Here is a 21,434-nt window from a genome sequence, read left to right on the forward strand (position 1 = left end):
CATCTGATAATCCCAAACTCCCAGCCCGGCCTTCCCTCAGTCCCCCTCCCACGTGGCAACTGCACTTCCATTCTCTGCCCGAGAGTATTTCTGTTTTGTAGATACGTTCATTTGCGTCATAGTTTAAATTCCACATTAAGGGATATCACATGGTATCTGTCTTTCTCTGTCTGACTTGCTGCAAATGGCATTATTTCACTCTTTTTTACGGCTGAGTATACTGTACATACCCCCTTCTTCTTTATCCATTCATCTGCTATGAACACTTAGGTGGTTCCTGTGTCTACTGCAAACAGTGCTGCTGTGAACGTGCTGGGGTACATGCACCTTTCTGAATTACAGTTTTGTCCGGATATACCCCCAGGGGTGAGACTGCTGGATCACTATTTTCAGTTTTCTGAGGAATCTCCATACTATTTTCCATAGTGATGGCACTAATTCACATTCCCACCATCTGCTGCCTATTCTTACTTGTGCTGAGTTTTTCCTGGAAAGATGAGTAATTTCGATTGAAACCTGGACATATTGGGTCTTGTGCTATGAGACTCCGGATCTTATTTAAACTGTGTATTTTACAACCAGAAATCTCAAAGTGGTTTTAAACACCTGATTTTCAACAGACCACATTTAAAAAACATATGCTATGGTTTACTTACTAGTATGGTTCTCCATTTTTCAAAAAAGTGTCTTGCTCCTTCGGGCTTGCGCTTGCTTTTAACTCCTTCACGATTACTCTCGCTACACTAGTGCCTGTGTAGATCTCTCCAAGGAGCACCTAAAGCGAAAGATGAGGAACGGAACAGTTCTTCACGACAGTTTTCATTAAGACCATGCTATCTACCCATTAAAATGTGCTTTAAGTGTCATAAGGGGAAGTGGGGGAGGAGGGAAAACAAATAATTGGAGGAGGATGAAAAGCTTCTAAAATTCCCATCTCTTTTCCATTCTCATCACTCTTATGCCAACAATTAGAAAAGGCTCTGATAAAAAACAAAGGCCTTCTTGGGGAAACTCACACACCCAGAAGTGCTGACACTCACACTCCCACATGGTTTCAGGGACCAATGGAGAAATTCAATTGATGCCACAGTGTGTGGAGAGACGTGCAATGTAACGCATACTAAGACTTAAGCAGCTCTGCATTCTAACAGTATAACAGGAGGGAAAAAATGAAGGTGAGCAGACTTTACCTTTCCAAACCAGCCATTCCCAATTTCCTGTATGTAGTTCAGACTGTGGCGGGCAACTTGGGACTTCAAACCTTCTGCAGGAAAAAGAACATTTAAGAAGTAAAGATAAGTATTTAACAAAAAGACATAATAAGTATATAACCTATGAAGTATAAATGCTAATATAAACTTAATGTTTGTGATAATAAAGATAGAAATGAATACTTCAGGGCTTCTCTGATGGCCTGCTGCCTGCCAGTGCAAGAGACACAGGCTCAATCCCCGATCTGGGAAGATCCCACGTGCTGCGGAGCGACTAAGTCCATGGGCCACAGCTACCGAGCCTGTGCCCCAGGGCCCTGGAGCCGCAGCCCCTGAGCCCTCCCAGCCCGCGCACCCCAGGGCCTATGCTCTGCACCAGGAGACGCCACAGCCACAAGAAGGCCCAGCGCTGCAGCCAGAGAGAGGCCCCGCTTGCGGCAACGAGAGAAAAGCCTACGCCCGCAACACAGGCCGTCAGAGCCGAAACACAAGTCAACGAAATTATAAAAAAGAAATGGCTACAACTGACAGCATTTGTGAAAAAGCATCCTGCCCTGACTCTCAGCTCCAGCACTAAACACTCCCATCAATAGCCCTACTGTAACACCAGTCACCACCACTCACTGGCCTTTACTCAGTCTTTACTTTTACGGGGGTTGGGGGTGGGGTGGGGAGCAGGGATCTCTAGACTGTTCCTCTCTGGAAACACTGAAACTCTTGCCACAAACTCCACCTCATCAGAACTCTGGAAGAAGGTGAAGGTTTAGAGTAATCAAAGGGAACCAGGAGAAAGGCCACTGAAAAAGGGAGAATTTCTTTGTGGCCTTTCATTCACCTACATCCCACCTCCCTCATAGCACATCTTAAAAACAAGCCATGTGCCAGAGTGGGTGCTGGTCCCAGAGGGAGCAGAGTGCCCTCCTTCCCCAGGAACTGTGTTTCTCTTGACCTGACTGGGGGCTTCCCTGAAGGCCTGCTGTAGGGGCACCCCTTCTTCCACTGAACTGGGCTCTGTCAGGACGGGGAGGCTTCATGTGCCTCAAAACAACGAAAGCCAGGTGGACAAGGTGCTGCCACCTGGGGCAGAACACAACGGAGGCAACAATAAACCAGCTAAAGTTTCAGCGAAAAAGCTCAGTGAAAACTGGGGTGGCGGGGGGGAGGGGGGGGGGAGGAAGGAGCTCTTTTTAAAAAGCTATTATTACGCACACGGGGTAACTTAGAGAGTCATGTGCATCCTCAGGGAAGGACATCTGCTCAGAAGAGACCCAAGAACAGAGGTGTCACCACCGGCAGGAACTGAAGGCTAAGGCAGAGCTGTCAGTGGCCAGGCTGGGCACCTGCCCTGGCACAGAGTCAGGCCGTCAGGACCTAGACAGCATCTGTTCCTTGTCCCCCCTCCCTTTTTTTATTTTTTTTTTTGCATATCATGTTATTCAAAATATCCAGTTTTCAACAGAAAATTGCAAAACAAATAAAGAACAATAAATAGTGGTACATGAACTGCTACAAAGGAAATTTAAAAGAAAGTGTCCCTGAGAAAACAGACACTGGCCTTACTGGACAAGAGCTTAAATCACGTGTCTTAAACACGCTGAAAGGGCTGAAGGAAACCACAGACAAAGAACCACAGGAAATTGAAAGAAGACCAATAAAGTGAGAGAAATTATTAAAAGGAGCCAAATAGAGTTTTAGAGCTGAGAGTGCAAGAACTGGGAAAAAAAAAAAATCACAAGAGGGGTTCAACAACAGATTTCGGATAATCTGTAAACTTGAAGGCAGGTCAAATGAGATTATCCAGTCTGAGGAGCAGGAAGAAAGAAACAAATGGAAACGTCAATGAACTTAAGTCTGACCACCAGAATTGAGCTTCACCAAAGAGCAGAAGGCAGAGAAATTAGCAACCAGAGGAGACCCACAGTCCAATCATTCTATGGATTAGTAGCAAGGCTTCCTTTCTCAGGACTCAGAAGTTATTCATGGCAACGTGACATCAGGACGGAAGGCCTTACCTACTGAAGGCTGGAACTGTGATGGAGCTGGTAGCGAGACAGTTGGTACTGAAAGTGTGAAGACTTCTGCTGGAGACTGGACAGAGGGCGTGTCTTCTGCTGGTGGTGTAAAATCAATCTCATCATCAAAATTATCTTCAAACTCCTAAAGCAAAGGAAGAGTGATGCTGTATCTAATATAAATCAGCTTGAGAGCAAATACCAAAGATACATGCTAACATGTAAGACATAAGCATTTATTCACTCATTGGGGACACCCTGCCATAATTTTTTTCCCAATTGATATTGCCTTCAAGCAAAAAGCATGAGTAATTGTGTTCTGTGACTCTAAACAGAATAAATAAGATCTGAAATCAATAACATCATACGTAACTTTTAAAACTGATCAACTTGAAGTTAAATGCAAAATTTTCTAAAATGACCCCTAGAACTTATAATTTCCAGGCTCAATATCTGAATTTTAAGTTACTATGAAAGTAAAAGTGTTAGTCACTCAGCCATGTCCAACTCTTTATGACCCCATGGACTGGGGCTAGCCAGGCTCCTCTAACTGTGAGATTCCCCAGGCAAGAACACTGGAGTGGACTTGCCATATTCTTCTCCAAGGGATCTTCCGAACCCAGGGATTGAATCTGGGTCAGTTTAAGGCATTCTTTTTACTACTATTATTCACTTTCACAGATCTCTTTGCATACTGAATCAAAACATTTATTTTTCGACTATATATGTATTTCTGGTTTCTTGTGATTTCAATCAAAATAAAGACAGTTAAAAGACACAGAAAAGATATTTAGATTTTTTTAAGTGAGTCCTATTCCTCTGGCAAGAGTAACAATGCATGAATGTACTAAACTAGGTAGAAAGACCATCAGGATCTGAACCATGAAGGTCAGTATTAAACTCTGAGGCACATAAGTGCAATGAACATTCTAAGAACATCTGGCTTTCTAAAGATGGCAACTTTAAAATGGAGGCTGCACCAACTGAGCTGCGGAACCCTTTAAGTGACTTTGTCCGGCAGAAAGCTACCCTGACTCCTGCTATCATTATTCAGTGAGCTGGGCCTGTCTTGGTGTCCCTGTTAATTTAACACAGATACAGGCGACTATCAAGGTCACTCATTCAGATAATTAACGAGCATTACCCCGCCAGGCGCCATGACAGAAGCGAACAAGACTGTTTTCCAGCCCTCTACGTGACCAAACTCTTTTCTACCACCTCCCTCGGCCCCACCCCGTGCACGGGAGAAGCTGCCGGGTGTAAGGATGGATGTCGCTGATGTAACATTTCATGTTCTCATACCCGTCATAGGTGTTGCCAAGAGCATTAGGGCACTATCACTGTCTACTGGGGAGGGGAGAGGAGGACACTCCAATCTGTGAGGTCACCCCTAAACAGAAGAGCTTCGCCTGGTTTCCCCTTCGGACATTCCTCAAGGTTCTCTTGTTTAAGAAAAGACATCATCCATCACTCCTAAGCTGGGCAGCGCGTGATACACCATTAGGCAGTAGGTAATTCTAAAGACTGAGAGCGGTAACACAGCATAACAGCAGCAAGGATGGGGCTGTGCGGGGACACTGGGTCACTCTGCACTATGCCCTCCACTGCCTGGGCGCTCTCCAGCAGGCCACTGGCTTGACCAGGATGCAGCCTCCCAGGGGCCGCTCCACTCTGGAACGCCACCCCTCTAAGCCTAAAGGAAAACCACGAGTGCCAGACGATGACTCCCTCCTTCCGTTCCACGGCCTGAAGCTGGGGAGGGTCTTCTGTCCAATGTGGGCCCTGAACCGCTGCAGCAGTCACCTGGGGAAGCCTGATAAACACACACTCCCTGAGTCTGAGTCGTCACGGACTCCCTGGGCCCACGCTGAGTGTCAGGGGATAAGAACGATTCAAGGCAAGAGTGAGGTCTCGCGGCGTGAGAGAGACTGGCTTTTGGTTTCAGAAACTCCGATCGGCCTTCACGTCTGTCCCTAAAGGGCCATGTGTCTGTGCGTGGCCCCTCAGCGAGACTGAGTGCCCGCCGCTGCGCCCCCAGGCGGTGCCGTCACCAGGGCCCCCCTGACGGGTCTGCACCGATTCCAGGGCCTCAGCGCTCACGTCCTCTGGGCGGGGAGTCTTCTAGAGACAATGACCCTTGCTAGGGAGTTTTCCTCCAGCCCCCTTCAGCCTTCCTCTCCCCCCAATATGTGTAACACTGGCGTCCAGCCAAAGGGACAACACATCTTCCATCCTCAGAGCTGCCACCAGACCCAAGGTAAAGGGGACTCACACGGAAACAGGGGTGAGGCTGGAGAAGTAAGGTCCACGTGTCCACGGAAGAGGGTTCCGCCTGACCTGACCCTCAGTCCTCGGGGCTCACGGGACAGCCCCAAGACCGTCACCAGGCACGAAAGTTCCACCTGCAGGACCATTTTCTCTGCACACACATCCCTCTTTTCCCCCTTCTTCCGTGTACTCCTTTTTAATAAGTCTTCACTGAGCCCTAAAGCATCCAGCTACAAGTTCTAGAGAGGATATCCCAGCTGGCTTCCAGCAGACTCCGCCCAGAAGCTACCACGCCAGCACCTCTATATTATCACACACACCCCCCCCATCACCCTCCCACTCCGGGCCAGCTTTATTACCAGCAGTGCTCTTTTCTGCTCCTCAGGGAGCTCAGGGCTTGAGGTAAACTCAAAGATGCTGGTCCTGACAAACAAAAGGCACTGAGGGATCCCCTGGCTTCCGTGATTCAACAGCCACAAATTCACCAGAGCTTGCAAGCTTAGAAAAAGAATCAAAACCAGCCTTCTTCTGCCTACAGGCTTCACACCAAGTGAACTGAATCACCGTTCCTTATCCCTCACTCAGCAATACTTCCATTAAAACAGGTGGGTGGTTACCGTCCACGAGGCTCGCCGGGGGTCCAAATGCAGATGGCCCAGTGGACCGTGTACATGAAGCTCCACCCACACACAGAGGGACCACTTGTTTCCATGCGGTCTGGGGCTCACGTGGCCACAATGACAGAGGTGACAGCTAAGCAGCCTTGACAGAGACTGCATGGCCCACAGTACTTACTATTTACAACAGCTCTTTATTTCACTTTAATAGTTACTATCTGGCCCCTTCAGGAAAAAAAAAACGAATTGCCACCCCTGTTCCCCAGGGATCATGATATACAGCCATTCTATTGATAAACATATCAGGGGATGACTTTTAAAGTTCCTCCCATCTGTGCTCACCTTAAAGTCTATTTCTGGGTCCTTACAGCAGGATACACAGTTTGCAATTAACACTATTAATATCATTAAACTGCCCACAGAGAGGATCACAAAAGACGTGGTAATTTCTGCAACAGGTGCCTCCCCTGGAAAGAGAAATAAACAATGTTAACACAGACATTCCAAAATCGACTTTAATAGGCGAATCAATATATTTTCTGCCAGATATAAGTGGGATAAATAATATCCCAGTAATAAAATGATTCTCAAATGCTCACGATAAAGCTGATGACCAACCTAGGATAAGAAGCTGAGTCTTTTTTTTTTAACTTCTGATTTCAAAACAATTTTAGATTTACAGCAGAGTTACAGAGGCAATGCAGAGTGTACCCGTACACCCTTCCCCCAGCTTCCACTGGCCTGAGCATCCGACGTGGCGCGTTTATCAGAGCTAAGACAACACGCGTACTACGCCACCAGCTGAACGCCCAACTGTACCTGGACTTTACCAGTTTTTCCATCAACACCCTTTTTCTTTGCCAGGATTCAGCCGGGGCTACCGACGTTCCATTCACTCATCATGGCCTTAGTCTCATCCGACCTCTGATGTCTCTGCCCGTGCTTCACAACTGTGATGCTTCTGAAGAATATCTGTCGGTGACTTTGCAAACTATCCCTCAACTGGGGCTGCCTGATGTCTTCTCAGAACTGGACTGAGGTTACCAGTATGTGGGAAGAATCTAGAATACTGCCGGGTGAAGCGCCCTTCCCGTGACATCGTATCTGGGGCACGTGATGCTCCGTGAAGCGGGTCCCGGGGCCCCTGGTGGAGGCCACCACAGCGAACAGTCTCCGCTCCCCTCTGCACATTCCCCTCTTCAGAAGCCGGTCACGGAGTCCGGGGCACAAGCCCGGGGAGGGGAGTTTAGCTGTGCTCCTTGGAGGGGAGCAGAGTTACTGGATGTGCAGGGGTAGGTTAAAGTGACTGCAGTCACTGCTAACCTGGGGGGGGGGGTGGGACCGAGCTCTGAGGCTCCGCCCACACACTGGGTCTCTGGAAACCGATACACTGTGATGCTCTAATGCTGATTTTTCTATTTCCCTTAGTCCTTAAACACATACTACTTGGGACTCTTCTGTAAAGGAGAGCCGTCCCTCTTCCTGCACTTTTCAGCCACTGATAAAGTTATGAACTCATAGATACTTATTCTGTCCTATACTTTGGGTGATAATCCATTATTCTCATGACTCTGCAGCTCAGACTGTTCCTGCTTTGGCCCCATGGGGAGCTCTTTCAAGCTGATGCTTGGGTCCTTCGGACATGCCCCCCCCCCTTTGTTTTTTTACCTCCAACACTTCCTCACTCTGGCGCTACAGGGGGCTCCAGGCTCCCCTTATATTTTCCCTCTTCTGGCTTTAGAATCAGCCACTTCTTCAAGGAGCCCCGGTCATGATAGAGAAGCTGAAAACAACACACCTGTGACTATGGCCTGTGACCAGTTTCTTCTTGGGGGTGGGGGGACAGCTCAGAATAACTTCTACATCTTTAAAGGCGTGTTTCAAAAAGAATCTGCAGCAGACACTGCATGTGAGCCACTAATAAGAAGCCTGCAACCCCTGTCGGGAGCATCAAGACTCTGACAGCTCACTTTCAGCAGATTTGGTTATCTAGACACCATCTTATTCAAGTAGGCTTACTCTGAACCTTTCTATTTTTCATCAGAGCAAATTGTTCAGTCTCACCTACTAGTGTTTTACAAAGAAATATACTTTTCTTTCTCTCCTGCTTTGAGATATAACATATAGCATGGTGTACGTTTAAGGTGTACAACATGATAATTTGATACACGTATATATTGTGAAACAATTGCCACGGGAAAGTCAGAAACAAACTTCTCCACCTACGGCTAATCATGTGTTCAAAGGCACCAAGGAGGAAGCCTGGAGACAAGTGAAGGAACGATGCCACTGTTTTCCTTAAATGAGACAACAGCCCGTGAAAAGAAAACAAACATCGAGCACACTCCTACGTGAGTAAACCACATTCTCGAGCATGACATGACTTCCCTGAAGAGCAAAGAGCTGCACATCGGTGCAGGACTACACTCCTTCCCAACAGCAAAAGGTCTACTGAGAGAGAGCACTGTGAACCCGCTGTGTCGCGGGGGTTCGGACTCCACTGCTGCCTCCCTTCCTAAAGACAACATGGTTAACCAGGGCTGCCTAGAAGCTGCAAGCTCTAGATCAGCAAGACGGAGCACGGAGGGAAGTCCACACGTGAGCAAGGAGGACCGCAGAGCTCACCCACCAGGGACACCGGCGTCCCTCGGGGAAGTGAGCCACGCGAGAAGCCCGTGCGGAGGGCCAGCCTCCGGGAACCGAGCCCAGCCCGGCCTGTGCTGCCCGCTGCTGTTGGCTCTCAGAACCGTCTCACTCCCCTGACTCTACGGTAAGGGCCAAAGACCACCCCTGAGGCTTAGGCGGCAAAGCACTCGCACATACGCTGTATCTCACTGATCTTCAAGACGCGGTTTGCCCACTGCAGTCTAAGATCACCATGTGTTAGGGCTATTTTATACTTGAGAGAAAGCAGTTTTCATTGGCAGCATTTCTTCTTTCTTAATGGCAGAAAAATAAGGGAATGTTATAATTGGTCACATCTGAGATTTCACAGAGGATAAGTACTATTTTCATTTGATCATCAGGACACCAGCTCCATGTCACAAACAAGGACACCAACGTGCCCAGGAACACGAGGTGAGAAGGTGGCCAGGCCAGACTCTGGGTCCAGGGTGCTGGATACAAGCCCTCCCCTCCACCCCAATTCCCTCAATATCGCATTGTTCTGTCTCACTGTTTTTAACATTCAAAAACAGCCTAACCTAAGTGCTTCAGACAGAAGCCTCTCACTATAATTAGGGCAGTTCACAATTTGGGGGCTCCCCTCCAAACTCCACTGAGCGAACAGTAAACAACTTTTCCCTCTCTTTTCATCCTTTTTATTATCATTACCACCTATCATAACATTTGATCAAAACTGCCTGAGGGCCACAATGATCTGATTCATAAAACTATCTCCTCTGAGTCATCAAGTAGGCATGAAAAGTCATACCCGTGTTAAAAATAACTAGTTATGCTGAGTTTTGCCCATCCATGATAATGTATTTATTTCTGTTATGACACTGCAGGGAGGGAGCTCAAACCCTCCCTGGGCTCTGTGACAACCTAGAAGGGTGGGATGGGGTGGGAGATGAGAAGGAGGTTCAAGAGGGAGGGGACATACACATACTTATGGCTGATTCATGTGGATGCCTGGCAGAAACCAACACAAGATTGTAAGGCAATTATCCTCTAATTAAAAATAAATAATTTTTTTTTAAAAAAGACACTGCAGGGGCCTCTGCTCTGCTGGACTCAGATTTCTTCAATGTACACAAGTCTACCTCACCTCAGCCAGCCCACTGAGAGGATTCTAAATCAATAACCTGAAAAATTTACTAGGTAGCCTCGAGCAGAAATTTTCACAGTTTTACCACTTCTAAAAACTATTTCGTTGACAGCATTTTTCTTTTGATTGACCCAAAGTATTGTGATTTAAAAAGAGAGAAAAAAAGCTCTGTATATCAACAAAGAAAACTTCCATACACAAAAGAACTTGCATAAAATGAAGAAATCAAACCAGCCTCCCGTGCGCTGCAAGGTGAGCTGGGTTTGCACAAACCGCAGAGAGGAAGCAAACTGTAGAAGTGAGGAACTACAAGGAAACCCCCGTGGCCCCCATGGTCAGACTATAAACCGGGCCCTGGAAGGTTCCTGGTTGCGACAGTTATGCAGGTTGCAACTATGAAGACAGACAGCTTTCCTTTGATGTTCTCAGGCTGCAGCTTTCAGAAACGTGTAAGTCAAACCAATCACTGCCTAAGGAAAAACATCAATAATGACAGGAGTGTCTCCTCCGCACATCAAGGCCTCCTGGCTGATTACAAACTGGGAACAAGGATAATGAGAGGTTTGGGGTGCTTCATACACCTCCCCAAGACTCCGATGCAAAAACAAACAGCATCTCAAAGATACAGTCGGTGTAAGTTTTCATTTTAGTTCCCAAACCATTTTAATAGATATCTATCCAGCACCTGATTTAATAAGTTAGAAAACTTGAGAGACTCAAAGAGGTAGGTGCATATTATCTGCTTTACAGACAGGTAACCTGAGGAACACGATTTCTCAGTAATGACTCAGAGCAAGGGGGGTGTGCCACCCGATCGATAGTTCCACCGTTATGAAGCCCTGCCTAGAACCCCCACCAGAACTTGAATATACGCACAATCAACTGAAGAGCCACCTGTGAATCCGTTTTCAAATTACATTAAAATTTTTCAAGGGTCACAGATGAAAGAGAAATGAGCATCAGCGTCAGGCCCCACAGGGGACCGCGACATGCTGACCTTCTCATTCCGTCACTCCCTCTCGGTTACCGGCTGACACACCTTTACAAAGAAAACTGCCTCCTATTTACTATTCGGTTGCTCAGGGGTTCAAGTCATAAAGGGTGAGACTGAAGCTTCCAATTCTCTAATCAAGCAGCTCCTTCCTCTAGCCGCCAGTCCCCATCCTGAAGCTACTTAGGGACCTGCCAGCATTCGTTCCAACACTCGCACAAGCTGGAAGTAAGACTGCCGGGAGAAATATCAATAACCTCAGATATGCAGGTGACAGCACCCTTACGGCAGAAAGCGAAGAGGAACTGAAAAGCCTCTTGATGAAAGTGAAGAGGAGAGTGAAAAAGTTGGCTTAAAACTCAACATTCAGAAAACGAAGATCATGGCATTCGGTCCCATCACTTCATGGCAAATAGATGGGGAAACAATGGAAACAGTGAGAGACTTCATTTTCTCTGGCTCCAAAATTACTGCAGATGGTGACTGCAGCCATGAAATTAAAGATGCTTGCTCCTTAGAAGAAAAGCTATGACCAACCAAGAGAGCATATTAAAAAGCAGAGATTACTGCTTTGCCAACAAAGGTCCATCTAGTCAAAGCTATGGTTTTTCCAGTAGTCATGTGTGGATGTGAGAGTTGGACTATAAAGAAAGCTGAGCACTGAAGAATTAATGCTTTGGAACTGTGGTGTTGGAGAAGACTCTTGAGAGTCCCTTAGAGTGCAAGGAGATCAAACCAGTCAATCCTAAAGGAAATCAGTCCTGAATATTCATTGGAAGGATTGATGCTGAAGCTGAAATGCCAATACTCTGGCCACCTGATGTGGAGAACTGACTCATTGGAAAAGACCCTGATGCTGGCAAAGATTGAAGGCAGGAGAAACGGAGGACAGAGGATGACATGGTTGGATGGCATCACTGACTCGATGGACATGAGTTTGAGCAAACTGTAGGAGTTGATGATAAACAGGGAAGCGTGGCGTGCTGCAGTCCACGGGGTCACAAAGAGTTGGACACGACTGAGTGACTGAACTGAACTGAACATTCGCTTCATTAACATAAATTCAGGTGTGGTGGGAGGGGCTTGTCATTAATAACAGATGCTATCATTCCTCCCAGTCAGGAAATGCCCAGGGCTTTAGGAACTCTGGGCCAGAAAAGGGGAAAAAGACCAAATGGATATATCCTTTTATGTCACAGGTATATATAGCCTAGAAAAGGAATCAAGAAACTATGGTCAGTTTGGTCAGGAAACTACTGGTCACTACCAATAGCTCAAAACGCTGCCCACTGTTAGTTCTGGTATGGCCTGCTAGCTAAAAATAGTATTTACATTCTGAAATAGTTTTTAAAAAATAATAATAATAGTATTTCATGGTTGTTGCTGTTTAGTCACTAAGTCATGTCTGACTCTTTTGCTGCGAACCCATGGACTATAGCCCACCAGCCTCCTCTGTCCATGGAGTCTCCTAGGCAAGAACACTGGAGTGGCTTGCCACTTCCTTCTCCAGGGGATCTTCCCCACCCAGGGATGGAACCCATGTCTCCTGCATTGGCAGGTGGATTCTTTACCGTCTGAATCACCAGGGAGCATTATGCACGATGGGACATTCACTACCAATAGCTGATAATGCAAAAGAGCCTCTCCAAAAGAGGAGAGCGAAAAAGCTGGCTTGAAACTCAACATTCAAAAAACTAAGATCATGGCATCCAGTCCCATCACTTCATGGCGAACAGAAGGGGGAAAATTGGAAGCTGTGACAGATTTTATTTTCTTGGGCTCCAAAATCACTGTGGATGGTGACTGCAGCCATGAAAGTAAACGACGCTTACTCCTTGGAAGGAAAGCTATGACAAACCTAGACAGCATATTAAAAAGCAGAGACATCACTCTGCTGACAAAGGTCCATATAGTCAAAGCTATGGTTTTTCCAGTAGTCATGTACAGATGTGAGAGTTGAACCATAAAGAAGGCTGAGTGCCAAAAAATTAATGCTTTTGAATTGTGTTAGAGAGGACTCTTGAGAGTCCCTTGGACTGCAAGGTGATCAAACCAGTCAATCCTAAAGGAAATCAACGCTGAGTATTCATTTGAAGGACTGATGTTGAAGCTCCGATACTTTGGCCACCTGATGTGAAGAGCTGACTCACTGGAAAAGATCCTAATGCTGGAAAGATCGAGGGCAGGAGAAGGGGGTGACAGAGGATGAGATGGTTGGATGGCGTCACTGACTCAATGAACATGAATCTGAGCAGAAGGACAGTGAAGACAGGAAGACAGTGAAGGACAGGGAAGCCTGGTGTGCTGCAGTTCATAGGATCGCAAACAGCTGGACACAACCTAGCAACTGAACAACAATGATTCAAAAAGACAATCTGCCATTACGATCCTCCAGATGGAGAAACACAGTATCCCCCACTACAGAAGCACTACCAAAACAGAACCACCCAATAGTAACAAAATATCAAACTTGTATCTGACCAAGCCTCCAGCTCTAAACACCAATTAACAGGAAATAAAGAGACCAGTGGAATGTATTGAATTCCAAAACAAGAACATAACCAGCAAAATTCAGGCTATGAAAAACACTCAAGGAGAAAAACCTGGTGAATTACAAGGAGAGAGAGAGAAAGATGAAGAAGGAATTAGAAGAGAGTTTAAGAAAGACACACCAACCAAGTGCAATGTACAGGTGAAACATGATTCAGAATCATCTGAAACATGACTCAAAACCGTAAAAAAAAGAAAAAAGACAACACTGAGACAGCTGGAAAGCTGTGCACTGACAAGTGGCCGCCTGAGAGGAGCATGGTTCCAGCTCTCCTGGGAAGAATGCGACACTGCTTCTGTTTTTAAGAGTTATCTTAACCTCTTACAGATAGTGACCTACTTAGCTATGTCTGAAATTCGCTCCAAGGTGGTATGACGGCAGAGAAAGTGGTGGGGGTAGTATGAAGGAAGCTGGCCTCCAGCGGATTCAAACTGGGTGAAAGGTACGTACATGGGAACTCACTGTAGCCCCTGTCTGGTCTTATGTGTGTTTGAAGTTTTTCATTTATTAAATAATTTCTTCACATCTATTAAGTAAAGCTTAAATAGGGGGAGGAAAAAAAGTAGCTGTAACAAGTTACAATCCATGTGTCAGTTTGCTGGAAACGCTGTCACGGAGCACGAACTGGCACAGACAGTTCTGGAGGCTGCAAAGCCCCAGATGAAGGGTGGGCAGGGCTGGTTCCTCGGGGCTGTGGGACTCGGCCTGCGGCTCCCCAGCATCTTCACATGGCCTTCCCCCGACGCCTGTCTATCTCTGTGTCCAAATGTCCCCTGCACACAAGGGCATGCTCATGCTGGACCGCAGCCCTCCTCACGACCTCATCACCTCTGTAAGACCCCGTCTGCAAACCAGGTCACACTCTGAGTTACCAGAGGTTAGGGCTTCAGTGCATGAATTTGGGACGGGTGTTCAGTTTAACCCATCTGCGTATGTTTAAACGAAAACAAGAAAAAAAAATCAGCAAGAAAGAGAACAGGTCGGGACAGTGTCACATGAGGTCACCAGGGACCACAGAGGGCGCCTCCAGGGAGGACGCCAGGGGTGCTCTGTGTTCTCATCCGTCTCAACAGAAGGGTTTCCCAGCTCATCAGCCCAAAGTCCAAGCTCCTTAACAAGCCCTGCAGAGTCCCCGGCCCTCCAGACCCTGGCCAGGCTCTCCACCTGGAGCAAAGACGCTCCCAGTCCTTTCAGATGGACCCTCTCTCACCTCAGCCTTCCAGTTCACCTTCTCCCCTTCCCCCAAAATCCATCATAGACCTACCAGTTAACAGGATAAACTTAGACTTTCAGGGTCAAACAAATAAGACCAAAAAGTAGCATTCCCTGAGTAACCTGCGCTCTTACTCAGCAAGGGTTCTCCCCATCACCACACACTCTCAGTCCACAGCCTGGGGGCGCCCCCGCCCACGCCAGTTCCCCACTCGCTCCCCAGCTCACACACAGCTCCCCACACACTCTTCCCCTGTCCATTCGCGTTGCAGAACTAAGAGTTTAGCAAAGCTCTTTCAGGTCTTAAAAGCTGCGTTTCCCCGAACCGACATTCTCCTGTGATGAGTATCTGCCCCACCCGCCCCGCTCTCCACACATCTCCTCTCCCGCGAAGCTGCCAGAGCGTCCCGCCCGGCCCTGCAGCAGCAGGAGGCTCGGAGGCCCCTCTCCTGCACAACGCCGGACGCGGGGAGGGCCCCACACACAAGGAGCCCCTGGGGCCTCCTCTGACACTGGGAACGGGAACCTCAACGGCCGCCTTCACAGACGCGACGCCAGCTCTGCGCAGGTCTGGACGCGGGGCGGCAGCCTGCCCGGGCCCCGTCGCGGACCACCACGGCCGGCAGCTTCCGCGGCAAGACTCGACCGCCGCACACCCTGCAGACTGGAAGCCCAAGCCCCAGGCCGGCGGGGCCGCCTCCGGAGGCCTCCCCCGGGGCCTGCATACCGCGACGACGGCTCGCCGCTTCCTCCCAGCGAGCATCCTATGGCTTCTTGTGTTCAAACCTCCTCTTCGAGTGAGGACCCCAGGCATACTGGGTTAGCAATTAATTAACACCGTCACTTCTTCAAAGGCCTGGTCCTCCGATACAGTCAGTCACGTTCCCAAGTTGGAGGGGGCTCAGTTGGGCCCCTAACATGGTAAATGGATTAATTTAGGAACACCATCCCCTCTGGCAAGGGGGGCCCCTCCTTGTCGGCACCAGAGACAAGTATCCACTGCCTTCCCCTTCCTCACTGGCTTCCCAGGACGCCATGGTGTGAAAAACGGAACACACTGAACGGCCGTTAGAGTGCGTGTCAGACACGCGCATCACCCTTCTGCTCTCCACCCTCACCTTCAGGAGACATGCGTGAGACACTCAGGTGTCCACTTGACAATTAAAGCCGGTGCCCACCGGACTGACCAGGCAGAACTCGGGGAAGCGAAGGACCGGCAGTCTTCCAACCCGGTCCTGATATCCAGGCCATCCTCCTTTCCCAACATCCTGACAAGTAGCTCTCCTCCCTGGAGACAAGTCGAATGAACTGTCATCATGCTATTTGAGGAAAAGCATTGAGACCACCAGAGCAGATCACACATTTTTATTTAACACCTCAAGATTATAGACCCATCTATCATAACGCTTTCCTGTACAAGGAATCTTCAGTCACTAAAGGTTTTCCTGGTCTCTCAATCTAACAATACACTTATTTATAATAACATTCAACACTCTAGACTCTCCCCAGTAAACTCCAATATGAGGCAGGGAAAGTGAAGCCCAGCACTAAATATATCCACCACACAGAATAGCAAGTAGTGTGCTGACATGAAGTGGATGGATCAGAGGTTCCACAAAGACCCCGAAGCCAGGACATCAACAGCCCGAAGAACACACCACGCTGTGTGGCCATCAGTAACGTGCTCTCCAAGCTCAGCCCAGCCCCCTGTTCTCTCACCTGCAGAGACGTGGTGCGCTTTGAGTACCTGGGAATGAGATCATTTCAGATGAAGCTGTTGTTTCTCTCAGCCGTTTCCAATTAAATCTGTTATCAGAGGCTCGTTTCATTCCAATTTTAAAAACACTGAGTAGGACAGGGGCTACCACAAAAGAGCAACGGCGGCACGGCCAAGGGAATGGCAGGTTTAGATGGCGCCCGCCAGGCCAAGGCCCCACACCACAGGAAAACGGCAGCAGGAACCACACTTTACGAACCCGACTCTCAATTAGGGTGACGGCATAGCTGGGGTGCGGAGTCATCCACAGTGCCGGGTGTCTGTGACACTCTGCGTCAGGACCTCCCTGCGATCCGGGACGCCAGCTCACCGCCAGGCAGCTCTGGCCCGAGAAGCAGAAACGCAGGGCCAGTGTCCCGGGGCTTCGTCCCTTACAACTGGCCCCTTCGGTGCACCCCCGAGGTCGGGGGAAAGGGACGCTCAGTCTTTCCATGCAACCTCCCGCTGAAGCCTGTAGCATCGTGCAGGCAAGTCAATGGCAGTACCGTGTTCACAACACTTAGCTAATGCACTTTCTGCACAAGAAGGCCAAAAAGGAAACGAGAGACGACCTAGATGCTCCTTACTTCCCAGGCAGGGCTGACCCTTAACATCCTAGGAAAACGTGCCCATCTGTTTCTCTAAAATGTCCTACAACACCTTGATGAAGCGAGTGGTCTTAGAACCTTTCTGACAGGAATTCCTAAGGTCTAACTTAAAACTCTTGCCAATATAATTAAAACACATTTCCAGGCAAAGTGTCTTTAAAACTTCTCTCTCCAGAGAGGAAGCAGATGGGGTCTGGCTGCTGCTGGACTGGCCAAAGGGATGGATGGACTGGGGCAGGGGTACAGAAAATTCACTGTGCTCTTCTATTTTCACAGATGTTCAAAATGCTCCATAATGAAGCGCTACCTTCATAACTAACCGGAAACTGCTCAGACCACTGGACAAGGTTCTGCAGAGCATCAGGAGAAGAGTCCTGAGGGTTTCCTACCTGAGAATGCCCACTGGTTTTTGTCTTTATATTATACAGAAAAACAGACCTAATCACAATTTAACCCAATACAACTGGGTGTCTCCAGACACTTAGGCGTCCAGCCCAAGACGAGAGACCTACAGATAATCAGAGGGAGTCCTGGGGACAGTGTCTCTCTCATGGAAATGGCTATTCCATCACCCAACTGTGATGTTCACACATCAGGAAGCGACCCCAACCCCCAAGATGTTGGCTCATTCAGCAAGTGTTCACCAAGCATCTCCTGCAGGACAGACACCGCTGCAGGTTTCAGAAGCACAGAAGTGGGAAGAACGGAGCCCTGTCCTTGCAGCTTCTGCTCTCCTGCAGGGAGATGGACCACAAGCAAATTAGAAAGCATACAGTACCTGGGATGCTGATGAGCCATGTGGAAAAATAAAGCAGGGGAGACTGTCAAGTCATCAGGGAACACATTCGCACATTAGGGAGTTCACACGAGAGATGATGGTGGTTTGGTCCCAGGTGGTTAGAAAAACAGCTAACACTTAGCAGTGCCTACTATGTTCCAGGCACTGTTTTAATCTCACCCAGCCCTACAACAACCCTTTTGGGGGGGTTGTCTATCTGAAGCCCCACACTAAAGAGAAGATGATGAGCCTCAGAGAGGCAGAGCTGCTTCTCCCAGGTCACAGAGCTCCCACGGGGTGATGCCCGGATGAGTGGGGAGTGGGAGGCACGCCTCATTCCAGGGCAGTGGGGCGGAGATGCCCAGGACCTGGGGGCAGGGGCGACACAGAGTGTGAGGGGAGGGGTCATGGAGGACCTCCCATCAGTGCCCCTCACTCTTCAACACAGGCAGGCTCTCAAAGATGACCCGACGTCTGAGAAAACCCTCCTGAAAAACAGTCAAAGCAAGTGACGGACCCAGAGAGAGAAAAGGGGGACTTGAAGGACGCAGACGGTACAAGGGTTTAAAAAAAAAAAAAACTATACAAAACTATAATTAATACCCTCAGAAATAAGAGAAGATACTGCACTCATGAGAAGATGCTATTTAGAAGGGAGTGGGGAGGAAAAACTCCTGGAAATAAAATGTAATAGAAAAAAAAACAAAGACAGCCACAGAGTAGCAGGAAGAGACGAAACAAGAACGAAAAGGAGCGTCGCGACTCATTCCAAGGAGCCCAACACTGAACGAAGAGGAGCCCCACGAGGAAAAGGAAAGGAATTTTTAGAAATGTGTGACGAGATTCTTCTGGAACCACACCCACTCTCCAGATTCAAGAGACCCACAGAGCACCTGTCTGGATGAATGGGGCGAACGGCAAAGACTCACACCAAGGCATTGCCTTGCCACTTTCCAGAACACAGAGAGGCAGTCCCCAAAGCTCCCATCCCAGGAGGGGAACCGAGGGCAGGAAATCAGGTGCCACAGGCCTGGCAGCAGAGCCACCGCCTGGGCCTGGCCCGGGCACAGCCACCGAGAGGAGAGTCAACTCCTGCTGAGGAGGGTGGGACAAACGGATGACACATTCACGAAAAACTCAGGAAATGACAACAACATCCAGGAAACACAAAACATGTCAGAGAAATTTAATCATCAGAAACACGATAGGGCCAGCTGCGAATAATCTGTAGTCACAAAAATATGAACACTGAGTGCTGATTTAACCAAGAAGTGTAAATAATGATGCTGAGAAGGGGAAGAGTGTATGGGTACATACATTATCTTCTTCCACGGTAGAAACTCAGTATCTACTTAAACCAAGGAACAGTGGTTTAAGCCTGTTCTTCAGCAAGATGAGGGGGAGCAGCGGGATGAGGAAGGCCAGGACAGGGGCTCCCTGGGCTATTTCTATCATAAGCCCCGGAACACTTCCACTTTCAAAGCATCCACGTGCATTAACTTATACACACAGAGAGCACAGGGGAACGGAACAGAAAACAGAGGCGCTGGGCCAGGGGACAAAATTTAAGGAATGGGATGAAGAAACAGGGTCAAACAGGAACGATGACGCTGTGGAGGCAGATGGAGACACGGGGCCCAAGCTGCTCAGAACGCAGAGGAGGACGGCATTTAAAAAGTGACTTGAAAAGGAATGTGATGATCAGTAGCAAAAGAACCGAAAGAATGGCTTGCACTTTTACCGAAAGAATGGTCTGTGCTTTTTTTAACTTCTCCTGAGTCCCTTGAACTGCAAGGAGATCCAACCAGTCTATCCTAAAGGAAATCAGTCCTGAATACTCATTGGAAGGACTGATGCTGAAGCTGAAACTCCAATCCTTTGGTCACCTGATGCGAAGAGCTGACTCATTTGAAAAGACCCTGATGCTGAGAAAGATTGAGGGCAGGAGGAGATGGGAACGACAGAGGATGAGATGGTTGGATGGCATCACTGACTCGATGGACGTGAGTTTGAGCAAGCTCTGGGAGTCCGTGGTGGACAGGGAGGACTGGCATGCTGCAGTCCATGGGGTCGCAAAGAGTTGGACACAGCTGAGCGACTGAACTGAAAATTTATACTAACGAAGTTATTCAAAAGTAGAATAAAGCTATGATGCAGCAAAACATACACGTTAAATAGTCATCTATTATAAGTGAACCAGGAGAGGGTCCAGGAGAGAACCCGGAAGCTGCTGCAGCTGCCCGAGCCCTGGGAGGAAGCAGAGCTGAGGAGCCACAGGGTCAAGGGCACTCATCAAGGCGCTGGTCTTACAGAGCTGAGGCAAGCGTGTCCAGGACGCCAGGCACATCTCCTGCCACCTGCCCGAGACGCTTCACCATGTGAACGCAAGCCATCTGCTCAGCAGTGCTCTTCTTGGGATCCACAGCCTCCGGCAGATTCCTGACAGGGCCCAGGCCTCAACAGCACTGATTTAATCACAGCACCGAAAGTATTTTTCGTGTTCACAAGTGAGGATTTACAAGTTTATGATTACACTTCTTTCAAGTCAGAAATATTTTTTATCACTTTTAATTAAACACTGCAACTCAACTCGGAGGCAGCAGTGGTTGTTCCCACAAATTAAAAAAAAAAAAAAAAAAAAAAACTAAAGATGAACGTGCTTTTCTGAGCCTTATTATGGAAGTCAGCATGTCAGTCTCCTAACTCATAAGGAATTATCTTTACTATTTCAAGGGTCAACTAAACAACAGATACCTCTGAATTTCACCCAGGACTTTGAGATAAAAAAACGGAAATAAATATCCAGAGGGAAAACAACTGGGAGCAGCCATGCACACTGATCACTCCAACCAAAGCGTCCTGCAAGAACGAGGCGAGCGCCTGAAAGCTGGGCGGGCGGGCGCCAGGTCCCCTCAGCCACGAGGAAGTCGGGCTCCGATGGTTGCTTCCCTTCCCTGGGCCCCACCTCCCCCTCCTGAGAACTGGCCTTTCTGCTCTAAAGTTCTCACACAAAGATTTTATAAGTCCAAACCTGGATGAGTCCATCAAGTGTCTCACTTGAACAGTGAGTGAAAAATGGTGAAAACTGGTTATCGAGACCTTTTATTGAAGTTAATTTCTTTTTTTAAAGCAAACCAAGTTGAATTACAGGCTTCTGGAGTGTACCCCGGCAGCAGGCCTCTGGTGAAGTGTTCTCAGGGCACTATTTTCGTTAAGTTTGTTATTTTTCAGTGCCTCACCAGCAATCAGTGTCCGGGTTCGCTGCGTTTTAATAACGGTCTGAAGTCAGAGTTGGGGGGAGGCACGCGGGGGGGGTTCTGGGCCCGGAACCGGCAGGCTGCATCCTTGGAAAGTAACTCTTGCTGCTGACCCTGAACCGCTCCAGGAGGCATGCTGCCAGGCAGCCCTGGGAAAAAGGAATTTTTTTCCTGCTGGAAGGAGCGCAGGTTGAATTTATGGGGGGTTCTGAGGAAGAATCTGCAGCGTGAAAGATGCTTTAAATTCAGAGGCTAATCTGAGAGGTAACCAGTAGATCACAACCTTCGGTTTTGTAGTAAGAAGCTGAAGCTACAGAATTTTACAATTACTGGTTGGTCAGAGGAGATATTTTAAATGTGCAGAATAACTGCAAACTCATCCACCTCTGGCTTCTAAGACCAGA

General features: G+C 48.2%; 1 protein-coding gene across 3 annotated transcripts in view; it reads right to left on the bottom strand.

Moving 5' to 3' along the window:
- LMTK2 (lemur tyrosine kinase 2) overlaps positions 1-21,434 on the bottom strand; it is a 75,136-nt gene that overhangs the window by 43,228 nt on the left and 10,474 nt on the right. For all 3 annotated transcript variants that reach the window (XM_042240708.1, XM_042240709.1, XM_027961881.2), the window contains exons 2-5: positions 6,451-6,575; positions 3,224-3,368; positions 1,191-1,264; positions 657-775 (exon numbers count right to left, since the gene is read on the bottom strand). In XM_042240708.1, coding sequence (XP_042096642.1) covers positions 657-775; positions 1,191-1,264; positions 3,224-3,368; positions 6,451-6,575 — 463 coding nt within the window. The remainder of the gene's footprint in view (positions 1-656; positions 776-1,190; positions 1,265-3,223; positions 3,369-6,450; positions 6,576-21,434) is intronic.

Source organism: Ovis aries, chromosome 24 (assembly GCF_016772045.2).
Source record: "Ovis aries strain OAR_USU_Benz2616 breed Rambouillet chromosome 24, ARS-UI_Ramb_v3.0, whole genome shotgun sequence".
In the NCBI taxonomy this organism is placed as follows: Eukaryota; Metazoa; Chordata; class Mammalia; order Artiodactyla; family Bovidae; genus Ovis; species Ovis aries.